The sequence below is a fragment of the Falco peregrinus genome, chromosome 4 (assembly GCF_023634155.1).
Source record: "Falco peregrinus isolate bFalPer1 chromosome 4, bFalPer1.pri, whole genome shotgun sequence".
In the NCBI taxonomy this organism is placed as follows: domain Eukaryota; kingdom Metazoa; phylum Chordata; class Aves; order Falconiformes; family Falconidae; genus Falco; species Falco peregrinus.
The window spans coordinates 121855328-121878274 of NC_073724.1; the positions used below are offsets into that span (position 1 = coordinate 121855328).

At 52.7% G+C, this 22947-nt stretch overlaps 1 protein-coding gene across 1 annotated transcript; it reads left to right on the top strand.

Moving 5' to 3' along the window:
• The first annotated feature begins 2187 nt into the window (after positions 1-2187).
• On the top strand, positions 2188-21982 carry CHRDL2 (chordin like 2). Its single transcript, XM_055802876.1, is given in 10 exon segments — positions 2188-2427; positions 2856-2949; positions 3772-3914; positions 7616-7709; positions 8789-8844; positions 10231-10399; positions 11330-11524; positions 14192-14374; positions 19131-19223; positions 20970-21982. Coding segments are annotated over 10 exon segments (1347 nt in total). The 3' UTR covers positions 21050-21982.
• Positions 21983-22947: the final 965 nt, after the last annotated feature.

Consider the following 22947-nt stretch of genomic DNA (forward strand, 5'->3'; position numbering starts at 1 on the left):
TGCGTGGCGACGAATATGGGTTTGCTGACTTGTCAAAGGGTTTGGAGCAAACTGTGGGGACGGTGTAAAGATGTGACTGTGGAAAAGGAAGGGAAATGTCCCTGCCTGTCTGTCTGATGGCATCCACCCCAAAATTATTGCAAATCTCCTCTTCTGCAGATGCAACACTTGCCCCACACTGCTGTGCTTGGGCCAGGTGATGTGCAGAGCTGGTGGTCACCTCCTTTGAAGATACAGCTTGGAGAATCATGTGCTTGAAGCCATCAGTTCAATGAGGACCTCAGGGCTTCTGGCAGACCTGTAGGACTTGAGTTGGAAGGGACCCATAAGGATCATCATAGACCCATAGGGCTGCCCTCCCTGATGGCCACAGGGTCTGGCCATGGTGGAGCATCACTTGAGTTCATCCTGAGGATGGTCAGGAGCTGGAGGAGGGACGGCAGCCCACCAACAGTATATTTGTATGAGTTTTTCCTGGTTGGTGGGAGAAATGCATTAAGCAGGTGGCATCTCCAGCTTTGGCAAGGTGGGACAACGCCAGCCGAGCTCTCTAAACCATTGCTTTGCCCCAGGTGACAGAGCAAGAGTGTGGGATGCCTTTTAGCAATATTGGGGTGATGAACACCACTGAGCTGATTTTGGGGACCCTCTGCTGTTCATCACGGAGTCCTTCCAGCAGCGTAGGAGGGTCAGCACCCGCTAGTTTGCCCGACTTCATGCAGTGGGCGGTGGGAGCTGGGCACCATGCCTTGGAAAACAGCCCTCTCCCCTCTCCCTGCATCCCCAGGGTGCTGCAAGGTTTTAAAAGACTCATAAATGCTTCAGGGAGCATAAATGTCTCTGCTGCCTTTGAGCAGCGTAATCGCCCAAACTACCTCAAATCCCTTCGATGACATAACCTTTTAAATCCCCTTCAGTTTTTAGTGGGGCTCTAAGCACTTAAACCACTAATAACACATGTGGGCAAGGCATGTACTTATTCACGAAAGAGCTCAAGCCCCAGTATCTCCCTCTGGCTGGCTGGGGCTTGGGGACACTCTATGGGAAAGTGGGAGCAGCTGCTGGACTGTGGTGGGAGATACAGGGTCCAGGTTCCTGCAGGTCCAACCAGGGTCAGAGCTCGGTCCTGCAGGATCAGGCAATGCCTTTTGATGTGAACATTAAGGATGACTGAACTAGGCTTTCTCGGGTTTCGTGGTGATTATGGCTATGGTCCCACAGGTTCTGCTGCAGGCTGTCCTCATCCTGCTAAGGGGTTGGTGTGTAGCCAAGGGCTTGGAGGTGGAGGGGGTTGATAGGCACATGCTAAATCCAGGGAGAGGGAAGATCTCCAAAGGGGATCTCCTTTACCAGTTGTGCTGGGCACTCTCTCATCCCTCTCCCTGTGCTGTGGCAAGGTTAAACCCATGCCAGTGTAAGCAGGGCTGGATCGTTTCTGGGACAGACACCTCAAGTTTAGGAGCATGGCTGGAAACTGGCTCTTCTTAGGATGATAGGATCAAAGAGGATGAGAAAAGTTCATGTTTTTATGCTTCTTGGGGCAAAAAGTAGATGAGGGGGACTTGCTGTCCCCATGGACAGCCCCATAAATGAAGAGCATGGTTCAACCCACCCCAGCCAGGCCAGTGCCGCCTCGAGCCCAGTAAAGCTAAGGTGCTGAGCCTGGTGGGATGGGGCAAGCCAGCACAATCCTGTTCCTTAGGGCTGATGCTCAGCTGCCCGTGTGCTTATAGTGCTTGTCAAGGGATCCTTGAGAGAATGAGCTGAAGCTCTTAGGGGGATCAAAAGGTTTTTCTTCAGGATGTGTTTCTACCCCAAAATGTCTTTTTGTTTCCTTTTTCTTTTTTTTGGGTAATGGTGAAAATACCTCCTACATTCAGGCTCTCCTATCTCCCCCACCACTTCCAGCCCTTCTGGTCTGTCTGGAGGAAATTCAGTCCTGTAGCATCGCCCTGAAATCACCTGTCCATCTTCCCATGAGCACTCTACCAACTTTTTTTAAGAGTGACAACTCTAACTTTTGCCTCAAAAACACCCGTGCTGTTCCTTGCTTGCAAAGGGTGTCCAGCTTGCCTGGAAAGGTTGCTGTTTGGGTCAGATAGGGCCGAGCCTAATGAAGCAAATCAGGACCAAAAAAAACCCCAAGGCTTTTGGGGAATATATTCCATCTGGGGTTAGGTGGATGGGATGTGGCCATCAGCTAGTCATGGGAAATGGCATGAAGAGCTGTCATTGCTCTTCTCATCATGGGGGGAGGAGAGGAGGTCTCCCAAGGAGTGTCCCTTTCATGTAGCTTCTCCTGGTTGAATTTCAGGGCCGGATATGTTCTGCGACTTCAATGGCAAGAAGTACAGCCCAGGCGAGAGCTGGCATCCCTACCTGGAGCCGCAGGGACTGATGTACTGCATCCGCTGCAGCTGCTCTGAGGTGCTGCGGGAGGCGGTGGGGATACTGCTGTGTTGGGGCACTGCTTTGGCAGCTTTCAAGCAGATTGGTTCTGGTGTTTAATTTGACCAGAGAAATCCTCTCCAGTCCTGTAGGGATGTTGGATTAATCTCTTTTGAAAAAGCCCCCTGTCCTCCTGGGGTGTTGGCTTGACCTTGCGAGGGAGCTGTCTCAGTAGCGTTGGTGGGCTGTGGGTGGAGGTGGCTCAGGGCTGCTGGGGTGCCACGGGTACTCTGATAATGAGAGATCAGACCATGAGATGGCTGGGTTTGAGACTGGGATGGAGACACCCTTGGCTGGGTGAGCTACACCAGCACAATCTGTTGTGATAATGTGGCCATCATCAACATATTCCTCTTGCAGAGGTGAATGTGTAGCTGAGTGAACGCTCTTTCTCTGTCTCTCCCCAGAATGCCAACATCAGGTGCTACCGGATCCAGTGCCCAGCTCTGCAGTGCGCCAGCCCCGTCACGGACCCCCAGCAATGCTGCCCGCGATGTCTCGGTAGGTAGACATCCCACAGGGAGGGGGTGATAAGGTGGCCATGGTCCTGCAGGGCATACCTCAACTGCAGCCACTTGGGTGTTCACACCCAGGGCAGCGCAGTGATGCTGGCTCTGGCCCTGCTCATGGAGTCATGGCAGCTTGGGCTACTCATGTTGCCTTTTTCCATAAAAATGATATTTTGATGGAAAAGGGCTCTCTACCAGACCACTTCCTCTAACTTCCCCCCATCCTGAGACCCTCGTAGAGACAAAATGTCAGTTCACAGTTCAGGGGCAAACCAGAAGCTGGTACTTTATTCAGATCATTTGCCAGCAAAATGTGTTGGATACAGAAAAAAAAAATCTTGAAGATTTTCAGCAAAATTATTGGATTTTTCCCTCCTCTGGATGACCTTCAGCATCAGATGGAGTCAGATAAAAAGGGCTTCTGTCATGGGTGATGAGCTAGAAATTAAAATTAGGGGTTTTTTTCTAATTTTTTTTTTTAATTTCTCAAATCACTTGAAAACTGGTTTTTGACTAGCTTTGCCACTGCTCTGACACAGCAGAGGACAAGATCACGGGAGGTCAGACTTCCAGGTTTTACCTCTGCGATGAGCTCAGCGCAGTCAGGGCAGCCCCATTCTCCAAAAGCTTTTGGGCACATAAATCTCCACGGGCCATGCTATGCCCCAACCACTTCTTCATGATAACTGCGGTATGTAAAGGACTCCTTGTCCTTTTGGGCTGGGTTGGTGGGGAATCTGCTGAGCATCCATGCCGCACTGGGGCCAGGCAAGGGCTGGTTCTCATCCCATTGCTTTCTCATCTTCTTTTCCAGAGCCGCATTCCCCTTCTGGTCTCCGGGCACCCATCAAGTCCTGCCAGTACAATGGGACGACCTACCAGCAAGGGGAGATGTTTACCACCAGCGAGCTGTTTCCCAGCCGCCAGCCGAATCAGTGTGTGCAGTGCAGCTGCTCTGTAAGCTACCACGGGAGGCAGGGAGGGCTCAGAGTCTGCTCCTGCACCCCAACAGTGTCCCACCGTGTCAAAAAACTCATGAGGACCATTGGGTAGTACCAGCCCACGATGGGATGGTTTATCATCGGGATCAGGTTCCTCTGAAATGGTGCTGGGTCCTCACCACCCAGTGACTAATCTGGCTTTGGTTTTGGATTTGGATTTGGATTAAAGGGTTTGGATTGGAAGGGACCTTAACAATTATCCAGTCCCACCCCCCTGCCATGGGCAGGGCCCCCTCCCCCCAGCCCAGGCTGCTCCCAGCCCCGTCCAGCCTGGCCTTGAGCCCTGCCAGGGATGGGGCACCCACAGCTGCTCTGGGCAGCCTGGGCCAGCGCCTCGCCGCCCTCACGGGGAAGGGTTTCCTCCTCGTATCTAAGGACTAAGGACCACCACAGAGCTGGGTGCTTCCCCCTCTGCCCAGGCATGTTATCTGGCCTTGAGCCCAAGCAGGATGTGCTGCAAATGTCCTCTGGGTCTGGGGTCAGAGCACAAAGCACTCGCCTGCGTCTCCTGCACAGTGGGAACAGCACAAACAAGCTGCTCCAGGGGTGGGTTAGTCAGAGGCGCCACGAGCCAGCTCTGGGTAGACCTCACTGAGGCTGCTTGGGGTAGGCAGGGGGACAGCCCTGTCCCCACTGAGCACACCAGTGGGTGCGTTTGCCTGCTGCAAGGACCAGTGCTCTGGGACTGTCCCAGCAGCACCCAGCTACCCCACCTGCCCCACTGAGGCATCGTACAGCAGATGGCTGGTGGAGAGGATAACCGAGAGCCTTTCCATGTGTGTGTTTGCTGCAGAGCAGGTGGGGTTTGTAGCCAGGGAACCTGGGGAGCTCAGCATGCCTGCAAGGCAATGCAGGCACGAGGTGCCAGCTTTTGGGCTTTAGGAGTTCTTGGGACGTCGAGCCTGGTCTTGAGCTGGTGAGATTGACCTGAGCTCCAGAAAGGATTTGGTGGCTCCCAACTGCTGCTGGGCGCCTGGGTCTCATGGTGCTTCCAGCAGCCAGCTCCTGCCCTGCATGGCTGGGGCTCACCCCTCAGCGTAGCCAGGAGGTGACAGCAGAGACAGGGGCAGTGGAGCCTAGCAGTCAGAGGTGGCTATGGGCAGGCATCTAGCGATCTTCATCCCCCTTGCTTGGATTTAAGTCAAAGCTGAACCCAGCACTGAGATGTGCTTGAGCACCAGGAGCTGGTCTCAACTGGAAACTCCTGCACACTGCGTGTGGAGCTGTGCCCTGGAGAGGGGCTGTGCATGTGCTTTCCAGGCTGTCTACAAAAAGCATTTGCGGGAAGCATCTGCCTTTCACGCTGAGTTGCAAGAACCTTTGCAGGACCGTTGCCAGCCCATCTTCCTTGATGGGTCTGACTGCCCTACCTGAGGGCTGTGATGGTGGCCAGGATGCTGTGCGGTCCTCAGTGTGCATCATCATGATGGGTTGCCCACTCACCATGCATTGCCAGTAACGGAGGGATGTTCCTTCTCCGTGAGCCTCCAGCCATGCACTGAGACAGAGCTTGGCTCCTCTCTGTCCAGCCCTCTCCCACAGGCTGGGATCCTGTGAAAAACCATCAAAACCCAAGTCCTGACTCTTTGCTCAGGAGACGCGAGGCAGCCTGGCCAGCAGTGATGGGGAAGGTGTACGAAGCGTGGGGCTGTGTGTGCCAGGAGCTGAGTGTCAGGAGATAAACGGAGCAGCTCCTCCTCCTTGACAGGGAGTGAGGAAGGGGGATTGAAAGCGCTGACTCTGGACTTGGACACTGTGGGGAACTGCTCATACCAGCTCAGCTTCTGCCATATAAAAGAAGAGGGCTGCAGACATCGCTTTCACCACCCATTGTACTGAGCCCTGCGATGGGGCCAGGCTCCACTGGCCTGTGCTTTGCTTGCAGCAAATAATTGGAGTAAGCCTGGCCAGAAAAGGAAAAAGGGGTGAGATAGCCCAAACCACCTCCCTCCCTCATGCCAAGAGCACACACACGGTGGTTACCATCAGCTGATGCTTGATGGTGAAGTATCTGTGGTACCAGGAGAGCTGATCTGAGCCTTTGATGATTGCGCACATCTCAGAGCTAGGTGGCAAGAGAGGTAGCTTAGATGTAGAAATTACACAGCTTTTGAGGGTGGTTCCTCTCTTATGGACCCCAGCTGGAGGCCAGCCCACCAGGCTGGGGACAAATGCTGGGAAGGAGCCCTCAAATCCAACTGTATGTGCCCACCTGGCCCTGCTTTCCCACCCCGTCGGCCACCATCCCCAGGAGCCTGTGGAGCTCCGTGTCCCTCTCAGAGGCACTGGCTCTCGCTCAGGCTCTGTTTATCCAGCAGGATAATGCCTTGGATACAAAGGGGAAAATAAAAGGGTGGCTGTGGAGCCTTGCAGCGGCGGGGTCTCGTCGGGCTGTGTCTCATGTTGTCAGCTGCTAGAACAGCTGCGTGAACAGCTGGTCTAAACCTTTTTGAAAACTGCCCTGAGACCAGAGCCTCCAGGATAAATCCTGCTTTTTTTGACATTTGCTCTTCCCCGCCTGAGGCAGGTCTTTGCCATGAGCTGCTGGTCAGAAGAAGAAAGAGGAGGCTGCATGGCCAAACACCACTCCCTGCAGGTCCGGACCCCATGGAGGTCCCTGAAGCCGAGAGCAGGGTTTGGTTTGCAGTGACCTCCACCAGATCCTCTCGCTTACCAAACTTTCCTCCTCCTCTTCATGTCCCCTGCACCGTGGCTTGGCTTCCTGATGGTAGAAGAAGCTGCTGTCGTTTGGTTTTCTAAAGAGGTGTCCTTGGTTAACCTCTTGGGTTTGGTTGACTGGGAGCTTGTGGATACCCCAGAGGAAATTGCTGCATGGAGAAGAAGACCTTGCTGTTGAGGTCTGGCTGCTGCTGGGCAGTGGAACATCCTTGCTTTCCCTTCTGCAAAGCAGCAAGAACTTAGCCCTGCAGCAAACAAGTGCAAATCCATTGACTGAAGTAGGACTGGGATGCACTAACGTCAAGACTGGCCTTGACCTGTGGTTTTCAGCTTGAATCATTACAGTGACAATGTTTTCCAAGCTAACCACCGAGCTGGGGAAGGAGGTCTACACCTGAACGTCCATCCACAGCTCTTGACCCAGTCTTTGTGTGCTTGGCTCTGATGTTATCAGATAACCCAAGACAGAGGGAGGGCAGAGCTGTGGTGATGACCTGGGACTGGGTTCAGCATCATCTTCCCCTTGCTACCTGTCTCCTCCAGGTCCTTGTCCTGGGAAATGTCAGAGAAAAGGTTCTCATGCCACTTCAAATTGGTGGGCGTTATGCAGAGTTTACAGGTGTGTGGTGCCTATTTCAGATCTGGTAGCACTAATGATGCCTGAGAGGAAGGCACTGCCTGCCCCTTTTTGGGGAAGGCCACTCCACTCACGAGCACGTAGACTGGCAAGTGATGGACCAGCCATGCCAGGAGAGGACACCACCCACCATGCTATATCCCACAGGATGGAGAGTGTGGCAGGGGGAGATTTTAAGCTTTCATTAGTTGCCAGATGATTGGCGATATTTGAGGATGGGCTACTGGGGAGGGCTTCTGATTTATGCTAGATCTGCAATCCCAACACGGGGGACACACAGCTCTGTTCAGATCGTTGTAATGCTGACAATGTTGGTTGTTTTTTTTCTCCTTCCCCCCTAGGAAGGCCAGATTTACTGTGGCTTGGTGACCTGCCCAGAGCTGTTGTGTTCCTCTCCCCTAACCGTGCCGGATTCCTGCTGCCAGGTCTGCAAAGGTAATGAAGGGCCCAGGAGCTGCTCCCGAGTGAGGGCTGGGATCCCCCAGCTGGTTGCCACCACCTGGCAGGAGACATTTCAAGCCAGTTTAGCAGGATTTTGGATGTCTTGGTTGCACCAAGAAACAAAAGATGAGGGCTCACTTCTTTTCTCACATGCTTTTCCTCCCACACCTAGTTGTGTCCTGCTTCCCTGCAGCCCATGCGCTGGCTAGGGCTTGAGCTCTTTGCCCTGCCACTGGTGCATTGTGCAAGAGATGTAACCTGCGTGGAGGACAAAGTCTTTCAGACCACTCACCCACCAGGATGGAAACGGTTGTATGGACCATGTAAAGGTGGTCCATGCTGCTGCTGCTCCAGGGAAGTTTCCAGGACAGTCAGGGAAATCCCCCTTCCACCCCAGTACAGCATGGCTGCGTTTCACTCCCACAGCTCTCCGTGGGGGAGAAACTCCTGAATTTGCTGCTCTTTCCCCTGACTCACCCCTGGGAGAGTGAGGAGAGACTCAAGCTCCCTCTATTCAGGTGAGACAGACTCGAGAGCAAATGGGCAAGTTCACACCCTGCTGCCAAGGAAGTCACAGCATAAAATGACTCTTTAATACTAGAAATATTTATGAAGCTGGAAGGCCATAGTGGTCTCCTGGCCATGGACACAGATTGACCTCCTCCAGGTGCCTCCTCCAAGCTCTCCCCTTCTGCAATTCCTGCTCCTCTCTCCTAGTTTCCTTTGGTGCAGCTGGGGCATGTCATTGACTCAGTGAGAAATGTCTTTGGATTTCTTTTTAACCATCCCCCCATCACCTAACACTCTACCTCTGGGGTGTTTTCATGCCACCTAACTTCAGAAGCTACAAGGCCATGCCCTTCTTGGAGCTGAGCGCTTGTTAATAGGGGGGATAAAAAGAGGTTTGGGGTATGGCTCCCTTTGCTCTGGCTGATGTGAACTGCATATCCAAAACTCCTCCCTCCAGACCTCGCAGGTGGGCCAGCACCCTGAGGAGAGCTGCTTTCAGTCAGAGAGAACAAATCTTCGTCCAACCCCGGAGCATTTCACAGGACAATGTTTTTGCCTTGCAGATGGCTCATATGAGAAGTCCACAGAAGAGGAACCCCTGCAGTTAAACAGAGGTGTTGTACGTGATGTTTGCATTTTAGAATTCAGATCATTGCTTCTAGCACAGTCCCATTAAACAGCTCAAAGATAGTTATTTGCCCTTGGCCGTGGTCTCCTACAAAGAAATGACCCACAGCAGCTCTAGGAGGGCAGTAGGTTCCTTGGACACCAAAACCAGAGTCACCTGCTTTGCAGATGAATTGTGTCTTGAAATTGACTCTAGGTGAGGGCCATCAGCATAGGCTGGGACATCAGACCACCAGGGAAAAGACTCTTATCCTCTTCCTCTGAAGCATCTCTGATGTCTTTGGAAGAGCATAACACCTGCAGGAACTGGAAATCTTGGGCGCTTCTCCTCCTTGTTGGACAACCTGGCTGAGGTTGGCCAGTAGGTTAGAACAGCTGAGGAACTCAGAGGTGACCGAAAGCTAGGCATGACCCTTAGCCATAGAGTGCATGGCCCAAATCTCTCCTGGGGGGGCTTTTGCTTCAGGAGATGGTGTCTCCTCTCCACCTGGGGCTCAGAATTGTCCTGCCTCCAGTTGTAACTCCCACAGAGCAGCCAGCTCTGGAGCTGGCCACCAGAGTGCTTTCCCCAGGCTGTTTGTATCGGCAGCCCCAGCAAGGAAAAAGTGACTCCCTGGCTGCCGAGGGTTCATTCACAGTGACATTTCAGAGCCGGGCAGCCTATGCCAGGTCTGTGGGATTAGGTCACTTACAGCTCCTGGCCCTGCCCTTTTCCATACTGCTGGGTGAAATGCCAGCATCACACCTCCACCACCTATAAAACCTCCAAAATAGACACAAGGGGACCCTTTGTACTGCGTGTCTTGTCCCAGCAGTTTGCTCTTGGAAGCCCGGGATGTTCCTGGGATTTCAGTCCTGCTGGATGGCAGCCCTACACCAACCCTCCTGGTGCCCGCCAGGTGAGAGGGCAGGATGTGGCCCATCTTTGGACAAGTCATCCAAGGTCCCGATCCTTGGACAGGATCAGGACCCCTGATCCTCTTTAGGTCACACGGATGCCAGACCTCACTTTCCTGGTGGACATCTAGCAAAGACCAGCCCGTTTCCCTGCCTGTGTTAGTGATGTAGGACCTCACGTGCTTCTCTGAGGACATGGGGTTGAGTGTGGGAAGAGAAGGGTGCTGCCCCGAGGGTGACCCACATGCAGCATAGGCAGGACACCAGTGTGGGGCATTGACACAAACTGCTCAGCACCTTTTAGGCACCGGAAGGCATCAGGATGGCTCCTGGGTCATTACTCATCCCTGTGGTCTTTGGGTTTTCCACTTCTGTTGGAGAGTGTGCAGGGCCACTGCAGGGCTTTGTCCAGTGTGCTCTGGAGTGAGAACAATCCAAACGCCTGGGTCTCAGTCCCCTTCTTTTTTCTGACTGCTCACAGAGGCACTCGCAAGACCAGTGCTTGGGGGATGCGATGGGCAGGAAGTCACCCGGAGCCACCGTGTCCACTGTTCTCAGTTCTTCCCTGGAATTCATTCCCAGGAGCTTCAAACCCAAGGGAGGAGGTGGCACGACTGTGAAGATTGTCTTGAAAGAGAAGCACAAGAAAGGTAAGGGATGGAGGGGCCAGGTAGTCTGTATGTGGCCTAAGGTGACTTTTCCAGGACTTTGAATTCTCCAGGGAATCTGTTTCAGCAGTAGGTTTCCACCACCATGTCCTACTTCTCACTCCTCCACTGCCAGCCTCATCCAGCTATTTCAGCCCTTGTGGCCCACAGCCTCTGGAGTGCATGAATCTACCACTTTCCAAAAAGGATTGGAAGAAGATTGGTCCTGGGGATGTTTTGGAGAGCTGGGACCTGGGAAGGGAGGTCCTCAGCTGGAAGACTCCACGTGGTCCTTCCAGGACAGTGCCACAGAGGGACCAGACTTTCCTCCTTGCATCTACCTACCATGTGCTGGGTCTGTCCCAGTGCTGTGGTCTTCCTCCTGCAGGAGGAAGTAGGAAAGTGAGATGAGGAGGCAACTCCATGGAGCCAAGGGGGAAAAGACAGGTTCCTTCTCCTCTCGGGGGCTCTACCACCACTGTGTCTCCAGAAGGGCTTTTCCCAGTTCTTGGAGATGAAGTCCTGGAGGAAATCTTGGGACCTCCAAAAATTTTCGTGGAGGAGTCAGCAGGTGGCACTCTTCACTGTGCTTCATGCCTGTGACAGCCTCGGAGGGACCCTGGGCTTGCAGAGGCTTGGAGGCAGGTGAGGTCCTGCCCACACTTACCACTCACCGCACCAGGGTGGTTGACCCCCGCAGCCACCATCTTCTGCAGCCTGGTCCCCCTGCCCCATGGCACCTCCTGGCTGGGGTGGCTGCAACATCCCAGCGTCCACTGCTGCCAGATGTGCTGCCAGAGGACCATGCTCCTCAAGACAGCAGGGCCACTTGCTTCTAAGGTGGTGAAATGCGTTGAGCTCCACCAAGCTTTGGGTGTACAAAGAGGAGGAGGATTTATTTCCACCAGCAACCCTTTTCTCTCTCTCCTCCAGCCTGTGTTTACAACGGGAAGACCTACTCCCACGGGGAAGTGTGGCACCCCGTCTTCCGGCTCTACGGCCTCCTGCCCTGCATCCTCTGCACTTGCAGGGACGGTGTCCAGGACTGCCAGAAGATCACGTGCCCCAAGGAGTATCCATGTGACTATCCAGAGAAAGTAGATGGGAAATGCTGTAAAATATGTCCAGGTAGGTGGGATCCCACCTGCTCCTGCAGCTGCCTTCCAGTTCCTTCCTTTAGCCTTGGTTTAAAGCCCCAGGCAGACAGATGTGTGGGAGTTCGCATTGCTGGTGACACGGAATGACACCGGGTGAGTTCAGCAGGGCAAGCACTGATGTAAGGGTGGGCCTGTCTCCGAGGGCAGCAGGAATGACCCAACGGTGAGGAAGATGCACTGATCCCAAAAAGTTGCATCTGGTGGGTGGGTGTAGTCTGGAGAAAGATGCCCAAGGAGGAACATGCTAAAAGTCTTCAGACAGACAGAAGATGCTTTCTGGAGAAAGGGCATGGTCTGTTCTCCAGACCTCCAGCTGGGACAAGAAGTCATGGGGTTAAATTGTGGCAGCTGAAATGTACGTTTGAAATCAGGACACTTTCCAGGTGCAGGGTTATCCATGGCAATCATGGTTTGAATTTGAGTTGACGTCCCTCTCCCTGGAAGTGGAGGGTTAGGCCCACAACTACTGGGGCGGGCAGGGTAGACCTGGGCTGGTGCTAGGGCTGGGAGATAGTGGAGAGGACCTCTTTTTCACATGTTCACTGGGGTTTGGGTCTCTCATCTGCTTCTTGGTCTTTGGAAAGCTGTTTACCTTAAACCACAGACCACGCACTGCTTCCCTAGAGAGGCTAAAGATGCCTGAGTGTCTTTGAGCCTGATGTGCAGATGCAGCAGTTTCTGGGTGATCTCCTCTGATGTGCATCTTCAAGGTGGTCTTGTGGAGGGGTCTTACCAGGGAGAGCAAGCAAGGGGCATTGCCACATTTAAGAATGGGGCAAACAGGCTGCAAAATAATTTCAGCTGGGATTTTTAAGGTTTTCCACCTCTGAGCAGTGAAGTTCTGGAATGGCCTCCTCGGGGGAGTGAAAGGCAGAAGCTCAGCTTGCTTTAATAAGGTTTCTGATATGTTTATGAGCAGGATTTATGACGTGGTGCCTGGTGGGAATGGGATGTGATGACTGAGCACAGCCCTTCCAGTCTTGCCTTCCTATTATAGTGGGTCTTTCTGGTTTAAAGTCTGCAACTTTCTCTGCTGGGATCTCTTGTCTGCTGTTCCGTCTTCATTTATTTCCAGTTAAACACTCTGACCCAGCCAAAATTATTTTCTTCTGGCTTTCCAGTATTCATAGATAGCAATCACACACACACACACACACACATCGTTCAGCCAAGTTCCATGCTTGTCCTTTGCTTCACTGCACAGAGGTTTTGCCCATTTTCTTTCCCAGGCAGTCTCCGTGACTGTCCTCCTCTTCTTTGTACTCGGTAGCTTGGAGAGAAATGCCGAGTGATTTCTGTTTGCAAAAGGGATCCCAGTCGAAGGGGAATTGCTGTGATGCAGTGGTTGGATGGGGAGACCATGGTGGCCGCTGGGTGCAGAGCCGGTGGCCGGGATCCCTGGCTCCCTCCTCCTCCTCCCCGACGCTGTTGGCCATTGAGTGGCTCCAGCGTGAAGCTCCGAGGTGGTTAAATACCTGTTGTACCTGCGAGGAAGTGCGGTTCCTCCCCTGTCGTGAAAGTGGGGCTTCCTCACTCGATGCAAAGAGCAGCCCTGGAGTGGGTGAAGTTTAGTGGTCTGGGACAGAGGTTTTCCTGGGCCCTGCGATGGCAGGCATGAGGGTGGTGGGCTGTGGTTGTCCCCCTTTGCGTGACACCAAGCCTGCAGAGCTGAACGCTTGTCTTCCCATTCCTGAAAAAGCTCTGCTTTGCATCCTTTTAAATTGGGATTTCCATCCCCACTCTGAGAAGAGTAGCCCAGGACCGCCCAGAAAGCACGAGCAAGAGCAGAATCAGGCCTAAAATAACTGTCCTACTAAAATAAACCCCACGTGTCTATTTATAGCCAAACTTTCGAGTAGTGTAAAAAGCTTCAGCATCCAAAATGACTGGGAGAACAAGGCTAAATTCAGCAGAGCTGGGCTCCTCTGCGTTCCAAGGACCACAACCAAAGGCAATAAATCTCCTTCCAAAACCATGGGGGATTCTTAATTACTCCAGATACATTAAAAAAACGTAAAAATTAGCGGTTCTCCTTTACCAAGGATGTTGAAAACGTCACATAGCGTCCCACCGGTGGGTGGCCCTGGTGTGGGTCTCCCCACCATTGCACCCCGTGTGGGGAGGGGGCTGATGCTGGGGCTGAGCCCACCCGTGGGGCTGAGCCGGGCGTGCTGCCCAGACAGCCCAGCCACAGCGCTGGCTCCTGTGCTGCGGGGCTCATCCCTTCACTTCGCTGACGTTGCTCCTCCGCGACGGCAGCGGGAGCAAGACGGGAAGCAGGGAATCCACCCACAGCTTTGTGGTGATGATGGCACCAAGCTCTCTGCAGTGGGTGTGGGGGATCCAGGTAGAGAAAATCCCCCTTCCCCATCCCTGCGGGCACAGAGGCTGCCAGAGTCAAGAGGAATGGAAAATACAGGGATGAGCAGGTCCACAGATCCTTTATCAGCATCTCCCTTTGCAGCTCATCTTGGCACTGGGGATCGGACCCTGGGAGCCAAGGACCCATGCAGTGATGCAGCTGTGCACATGGCATCAAACCCAGTGAGATGCCCTTCCCTTGACTTGGGTGCTGAGATGGCTCCATCAAGCTCCTTCCTGCTCCTATTTAGTGAATTCTGTCCTTGTTTTTGCCCAGAAACAAGAGTCAAACCCACTGATGAAATAGTCACCACCCGGTGTGGCAAGAACCCCAACCGCATCCTGGTGTACATGTTTGTGCCGCCGAGCTCAGAGACCTCCAAGGAGATCCTCAGGACGATCGCAATCGAGAAGGAGCCCGCCGAAGAGGTGGAAATCTACAACTGGAAGCTGATTAAAGGTGAGTACTCTAACAAAACCAGCCAGCAATGGAGGAGGTATGTGTGGAAACCTGGTGCTTTCCAAGCTTTGTTCAATTTTTCAGGCTTTTCTAGTAGTGCTCCAGACCTTGTCGGGTGAGTCAAGACCTGCTGACAGCAGGCTGGCTTTTGTGACTCCCCCCTTTCACGCTCTTTTGCTGCAGTTGCAGACAGACCAGAGCTGGAAACCACTTTTGGCCCCAGCATACCCCACCACAAGCTGCAACTCCATCCAGAGGCACAGCACGTGGGCAAACAAGGCAAGGACTATGGAGCTGCTCCTCCAAACCTGCCTGCTTTCATGCCAAACGCACATGGAAAACAAACAAACAAAAATGTTCTGGTCACTCTAGATTTTTGCTTTTGCTCTTTTTTTTACTGTGGTCCACCCACTACTGGGAGCCAAGCTTGCAGAGCTGCTGCAAAGGTGCACACAGAGGGGATGAGTTGTTTCCCAGCCCATTTTTTTGGACAGATGGGTTTGGATGCTCCTGTTGGTGTGTCCTCCAGAGGTTGAAGCATGGCAAATACACTGGCAAAATTACTCCAATCTCTTGCTCTCTCTCCATACCTTTAGCTTTGCAACACTCTTATGGACCAGAGGTGCTTACCTCTACTAGGGACACTTGACCCAGTAGATATCTGTGTCGTGTTTCTCTTGGGACCAGGAAAGCATCACAGTGCCCCAACTCCAAGTCTCTGTTGGACATACTCTATCCCTTGCAAAAACTTGTGCCTTGAGCACTTGAGGTTGGTCGTACCCTACCGAGGGATACAGCAACCCTCTTCCCGTGTCTTCTGGACATGTGTAGGCAGATATTCTGGTCTCTTGGGTACATTCATGTCTCACCTCACTCCCTAAGGAGACCTCAGCCCTCCCTGTGACTGGCTCTTCCCAGCTGCCAAGGGTGGGCACATGTGGATGGTAGCTGGAGAAATTAACTCTAGAGATGGAGCCCTGGCTGCCACCATGTTTCCATCCTCCCCCTGCCATCCTCCATCCTCTGCGGTGCCCCTCTCCTCGTCCTCCCCCCTGCCTCAGCAAAGCCTCCTTCACAATGGCACCTTGTAGCTGGAGGACAGCTCTGAGCCTGCACTGTCTGGGCCCCGCTGTTTCCTCGCTCCTTGGCAGAGGTCGCCACCCAGACCTTCTTGCCATGTTCTGAGGCCAAAAGCTTCACGTCTGCACGGAGCTCCTGAGCCCTGCCAGCCAAGGACAGGGGAGGCCCTTGTCCCCGAGGCCAACACAGCTCTTTTGCTTGGCAGAGCAAAGTGTTACTATTGGGAAAGAGCATGAGCTCAGTCACATATGGATTCCACCTCTCCATGGTCCATCACTCTACCAACAGAGCAGCATGTGTGGAGAAAAGAGGCTGCAAGTCACGCCTGGAGCCTGTCCATCTGCCTTTGTATGGGCTTATGATACCTACGTGGCCTCATCTATTTCTGTGCCGGGACAGTTTCCTCCACGAGGCAGGAGTTGAGAGGAGAAACCGGCGCCGACACCCAGCTGAAAGCTTTACCCAGCTTGCTCGCGGTGCACAACCAGCCCCCAGATGAGTTTCAGTGCAGGCTTCCCCGTGTTTTGAGGGGTCTGCACACCTCAGGATTTTTGAGAAGTGACTTTCCAATGTTTTTAGAGCAGGAATTATCATGGGGAGTGAGGGCACCAAAGGAACAGGCAGGATCAGAAAGGGACCGGCACAGTTTGGAGGCTCTGTCATTGACTCCTTCACCCTGCCTCACCGGGGGCCTGGGCTGTATTGGAGGCACGGTCCTGGGACCTTCATTGGTTGCCAGTGTTTGGTCATGCTTGTACATCCTCACACCTGGGCTAGAAAAGACCTGTGCAGTCTGGACCAGCCATCCCCATGTCTTCTGGCATTTACTTGAAGATCTCCTGCCACAGAGACTCTACGGCCCATCTGATCTCTTCTAGAGCCACAAACCCCTTCCTAAGGGAAGACTTGTCCCAACGTGCAACCTCCCAGCAGCTCAAGCTCATGCCTGCGTGTCCTCTCCACTGTGGGTTTGAAGAGCAGACTCCTTTCCTCTGAAGATGCCATCAGCTCCCACCTCTGTCCTCTCCTAGACAGCCGAAGCAGTTATTTCCAGTCTTTCCTTGGTGTTAGACATTTCTGGTCCTTCTCATAGCTCTGCTCCGGACTCTCTCTGTGTCTTTCTTGAAATGAAGAGCCCAAAACAGGGTGTGGGGCTCCAGCTAAAATTGATGTCCCGCTGGGGTGGGTCTCATACACCCACGTATACCCATAGTCCCATCCCCATCCACTCACCAAGGTTTTGTTCTGCAGATGACTTAACAAGTCCTGAGACCAGTCTCTTGAACTAGACTTGCTTTAAAGAGTCATGTTGGTTCCCCCCATAGTCAGCAGAGAGAAGCAGTTCTATGTCCTCTGCACCCATTTTAGGATAGGCAGAATGGCACTGCAGAAGACCCTGGCTCTCCCTTGTCTCCCCAAAATTAGGAAAGATGAATTTTCTCCCTTGGAGGTGGGGCTGGTCCTTAATTCTTTCCTTGTGCTCTACTGGACTCTGCTTGTTTTTTGGTCCTGAGGCAGTGCTGAAAGCATAGAATCATAGAATCACAGAGTGGTTTGGGTTGGAAGGGACCTGGGACCTTCAAGACCAGCCAGTCCCACCCCCTGCCAGGGGCAGGGCCCCCTCCCCCCAGCCCAGGCTGCTCCCAGCCCCGTCCAGCCTGGCCTTGAGCCCTGCCAGGGATGGGGCACCCACAGCTGCTCTGGGCAGCCTGGGCCAGCGCCTCGCCACCTCATTGTAAAAAAATTCTTCCTTCTATCTAGTTCGAATCCCCCCTCTTTTAGTTCAAAACCATCTCCCCTTGCCCTGTAGTTAGAGACACTATATAAAAAGTCTGTCCCCAGCTTTCTTATAAGCTGCTTCTAAAGCACCAAGAATCACAGAATCATTTAGGTTGGAAAAGACCTTGAACATCAAGTTCAACCATTAACCCGGGACTGCCAAGGCCACCACTAAACCATGCCGCTATGTGCCACATCTGCATGTTTTTTTGAACACTTCTAGGGACGGTGACTCCACCACATCCCTGGGCAGCCTGTTCCCACGCTGGACGACCCTGTCAGTGGAGAGATTTTTCCTAATACCCAGTCTAAACCTCCCCTGAAAAGAAAGGTGTTAAGTGCCCAACGGCTCCATGACCTCCCTCCATCTCATCCTAAACTTTGCAAAGAGCGATCCTGTCTGTTGGACGGTATCTGCTCGCCAGGAAATGGCATCACCCTTCGCCAGCTCTATCCCGCGATGCCTCTTTGGCGGATGGCGGGCGCAGTGGGCTATTCTTATCTACGCCACCTCGAGCTCTCCTTGTGCGTGCTGGAGCATCGTCTGCATTCCTCCACTGCTCCCCCGTGCCTGGCATCTGTCAGAAATGACCGTCCACGGGACCAAAGGTCTCAGCCAGCTCTCCGAGGGCTCTTGGGTGAGCATTATCTAGGTCGGTTGATTAAAAGATGTTTATCTCTTGTAGCCCTTGTTTAAAATATCCTCTTGGTTACTAATGTACTGGAAAGTGCTTCATCAGCCATGGGGACTATAAGCACAGTCTCCTGCTCCTTTCTAAGTATAGACCAGAAGGATTTATTGAACACTTGTGCCTTTCTTGCGTCATTAACAGTTTTATTATCTCCATCCAGTATCTTCTTTTGTTACTGGTAGGACTTCTTCTCCTGACCCACTTAAAAGACTTATTAATAGTCCAAATATCCACATATTTCTCCGGATGTCTTTGACTTCCTGTATTAATTTTCCACAGTCCATCACATCTCATTTATACGGATTGCTAGTCGGTTCCCTTTCCTTACATACTCTTTTTATGTGTAATTGCTGCTGGGAATTGGGGAACATCTCTTAACCAAATAAGAGGGACCACGTTGCCTCTCACATCTGCTGGCAGTGAGAGGCTGGAGGCACGGGGAGCCTGGGCGAGAGGTAGGGAAGGATGTGCCAGGCATACCTGCCTGGTTTGTCACGCTTCGCAGGCGAATATGAATATCGTAACCCCTAATCCCACAGAAAGGTCACTTCCATTGCTAAATGCAGGTTCTGGTTTTCTTGGGTCAAACATCTGAGTCAGGCACCTCCGCTAACGGGACGGTGTTGGCACAGGCAGAAATATCAACCTCTGCTGAGGTCATTTGGGGTTTTTTTCTGTCCTGGAGGAGTTTCAGGGCTGGGGGCAGAGAGATGGAAAACTTTGGTCCCCAGCTGCTTCCAGGAAAGGAAAACATCCGAGGATGGAGAGGTCTCTGCAGTTGGGGAAGATAGGTGGTCCAGAGTGGGCAGAGAGGACAGGGATCCCAGGTTCCCGCTGGTCTCACCTTTATTTCTCTTACAGTTTTAGGGGAGATCAGACCTCCTCCAGTGCGAGATGCTTTTCAGAGCAACAAATTCTTATTGCTTTCACCTGCTTTGCAGCGTTGTCCCTGCTGCGTTCTGATTTAACGAGGAGTTACTGTTTTCAAATGAGAACTCTCCTGGTCTTCGGCCAGCCCTGGCTTCACTCCCAACCTCCCAGCAGGCTTCGGCAGCAGGTCCTGCACCAAACCAGGACCCCTAGGCATCCCGTGCAGGCAGCATCCCTTTTGCATCTCAGGAGGGGACAGAGTGGTGTGCATCCAAACCTATCTGAGCCTTAAACTGAGTGTTGCGGAGCCTGATGCTCTGTGTTTCCCTCTGCAGGAATATTTCATCTGATACAGACCAAGAAGATCAGCAAACAAGAATTCAAGCAAGAAGCACAGAACTTCAGACTGATCACCAGGACGAATGAAGGTAGGGACAGAGAAATCCCGTTTCCCCACTCCTTCAGCAGACCCTGCCCCAAACAACCCCCGTGTTTTGCTGCTGTGCTCTGGCCGTTCTGCAAAGGCTGCGTAAATCCTGGCATGGTGTGGGGAGCTGAACCGTTGGGAGAAGGCTTGTACAAACAGAGCCGGCTTGGGGCTGACCTCTCTTCACACGCATATGCAACACTCCTGGTTAGCAGTCACATTTTCACTTTATGGTATCAGAAAGGGCAGCCAGCTTTCTAAAAGTGGATGCACGCTTGTGAAATCCAAAGGCTTTGTCTCTCCAAAGCCTGTAAAACTGTTTGATTTTTATATCTAATCCATCTGGTGTTACGGGGGGAAGAAAAAAAACAATGATGCAAGGGATTTGAAAAAAATAAACTCTTGAAATATTTTTAAAAATCATTTTTAATGTTCTTGGATGTGCGTAAATGTTACAAAATGCAGGAATGCCAGTGCACATGCCGAGAGTGCCTGTGCGGAGCAAAACTGCCGTGCTATTTCCTGCTGGCTGCCTCTTTGCCTGGGCTGGGTTAGAGTTTAATGGGTTAGGTTCGGATCAGAGCCATTCCCATATTGTCCAGCACCCACAGGTCATCGGGTCAGCCGGCAGCGGCGCTGCTGCCCAGTGCATACCAGCACACCCAGTGCCCCAGCAAGGGTGGAGATTTGTTTTCACCTCCAGTCCGTTTGACACAACATCTCTTGACCAAACTCTGGGCGATTTTCAAGTCCCTGCTGCCAGGTTGGGCTTTGCACCCCAACGGGGTCTCTGGCACGTGCCCCCTTCTTCTTGCCTCAGTTTCCCCTGACAAATAACCCTGTTGTGAAACCATCTCTCTGCCATTGCTGCAAGTTCTAGGGAAGCATTGGCCGGTGATTTCTTCACAACAGGAGGTTAATTCAGCTGGAAAATATGCCCCCCCTGGGGATGACGACATTAGGGTTGCATAATCCTTGCTGGGATTACAGGGGAAGCGACCACCTAGAGGGAAAGCACCTCCAGCCACCACCTCCTGCACGTAGGGGCTTGCTGATGTTTGGGAGGAGCAAGGAGAGGGATTAGGACACTTTGTGCTAATTCTGGGGGTCTTTCCCAGCTCCCACTGATGCAGTTGCTTTGCGGGGAGTCTGCAGCTTACCAGTGGGGCTGTCAGGGGATCTAGGCGGGGTTTTCTTCTCCTTCTGCAGCAGGATCTTCCCTTCCTTCAGGTGGTTCCAAAGCTCTGCACGAAGAGCCGAGGCTGAGGCAGCAGCAGGAAAAAATGTACACGTGGGGGTTTTGAGCAACCCACCCCAAAGAAATGGGGTGACAGAAGGGAGGAGAGAAGCATACCTGCCCATGGCCCACGAAACGTGGATTTTGGCTTTCTGATTATGAGTCAGAGGGCAAGCAAAAGGCTTTTAAGAGCATGTAGGTGGTTTCCAGGGAAAGCATTGGAAGTGCCATTGGCTGTGCTGTTAATTGCATTGCAGGAGGTATATAGGGCCCCTCTTGACCTCAAACACCATTTTAATGGGAAGATGGAAAAGCCTAGGACTGGATTGTGGGACCACTGATGAACTGCTCTGGCCACGGCCAGCGTTGTGGGTGGACCTCTCTCCCCACCTCTCTCCCAGCCTGGTCCTTGTGGGTACTCCAGTGTGGAGGGTGCTACACAAGGGGTAAATTGTGTTTTTTCCTGCTCCAGGGGTTGTTGCTAATGAGTGTCCATCTCTGCTCATCCAGGTCACTGGAACATCTTCCGAGCCCAGACGTCAGAGCTGAGGATGACAGAGAGCCCAGAGAAAGAAACAAAGAACTTGTAAAGAAAAAAACCTTTAACCTAGCTATTATCTAAACACACACACACACACACATACACGCATACACATATATATGAGAAACAAAGTTGCATTATTAAATAGACTGGCACAGCAATAAAAGGATACACTAGTGTAAATTACAAAAACTCCAGCAAACCAACCAAACTGCACCACGTTGAAGCCACAGCGGTGGAGGTGCCTCTCTCCAGCCGGAGAGCGCAAGAGGCGGCCGGCAGCTCCTGCTGCGGGAGGCGCCGGGTGTGCAGAGGGAGGAGGGGGAGACGGCGGAGACCTGAGACCTGGTGCGGTGTGAGGAGGTGGGATACATCCCTGACACGCCAGCGTTTCTGAAGAGCATCAGGAGCTAGTAATAAAGCAGAACGTGCCCGTGCTTTTTACCAACCGTCGGCATAAAGATGACCTGCAAAGAAAGAAAAACCGTCCTTATTTCTTTCCTTGGAGCCCCTGTGATCTGCCAAGGGTTTCTTCGGCCGAATACCCTCCAAAGGGTATTTCTTGGAAAATCTTGGGTCTCTTATCCTCTGTGTCAGCTGGGAGGATTCTTTTCCCTTCTTTGCAGGTCACTTGAAGATGCAGTTCTGGGGGGGACCCACTTGTTGACTTGTTGAGGCCTGAGACCTCAAACGCTGCACTAAGGTCTCTACTAAGCATGTTATTATGCTATATATTTATATATATCCTACATAATATCTACTGAGCTGTATTCACAGGAGGGGCATCTCCCAAAGGGCGAACAGGACCATTTCTGCAGTGTGGGGAGGAGGGTGTGCAGCAGCATTGCCCTCCCCCTGTCTGGAAACAGCTTTGGGGGATTTTCAGGTTGTTTTGGTACATGTATTTATCCCTGGTTTCTTGTTTTATTCTGTTTTGATAAATCTATTTATTTGGAGATCCAGATCTGTCTGATAAATCTGATTAAAGCGTCTTCTTGATTCAGCCTCCTGTGTTGGCTCTCCTTTCCCCGTAGGGTCCATGTTACAACTCGGGGGGCCCAGTGGGACCCCCATCCTGGGGGGTTTGGGGTCTAATCCCCTTGCTCTGACTCAGGCAACATCTCAGGGTTTGGGATGCAGGACCAAGGCATGCAGAGAACATCCCACGGATGCTTCGCTCATCATCAGGGGATCATCCCTCCCCACTTGCTTATGGTCTGCAGCTGGTTTGGGGCTGAAAACAGAGCTTGGGGCTGGCAGTGGGCACGGGGCTCAGGTGAAGGCTGGGGGCAAACCCAGGCCAGGAAATCAGAGGTCCTGGCAAGCTGGATGGGTGCCCAAGCAAGCTGCTAAGTGGGTGCAGGTGCTCGCTCTTGGACAGGCAGCTGCTCACGTGGGGCTATAAAAGGATCAATGCATGCAGCTCCCACCCTGGGGACAGCCATGCCTTCCCCTTCTCTCTTTGTTATGCCCCAGAAAAATGGGGGGGTTTGCCACGTAATGTCGATGGAAACCAGGTCCATGCATGGCCGAAGGAGGGACGAGCAAATGAGCAAAGCTCCCGTGGACCCACAGCAAGGAGGAACCAGGGATAATTGGAGCAGCCGGTGGGCACCGACCCAGCACTGCTCATCAGAGCTGTGCAATGATCCAGGCAATGGGGCTGATCTGGTTAAAATTACCCAAGGAAAAAAATCCCAGTGATGCTTTGGGTGTTAGGGGTGTCCCCAGTAGAGTGGGGCAAAGGGAGAGGGGGCAAAGCCACCCCTCACCCCATGGCTGTGTGCATGACTGTAGCTGTGTGCTGGCAGAGAGGATGCTGCCAGTCCCCGGGGGGAAACCTGACCCCTCACTCGTCAACCTAATTAACTGGCTCTTGCGTGCACTAATTGAAGCAGAGCTGAGGCCCAATTTATGCTCATTTACCAGAAGTGGCAGGTGTCTGAA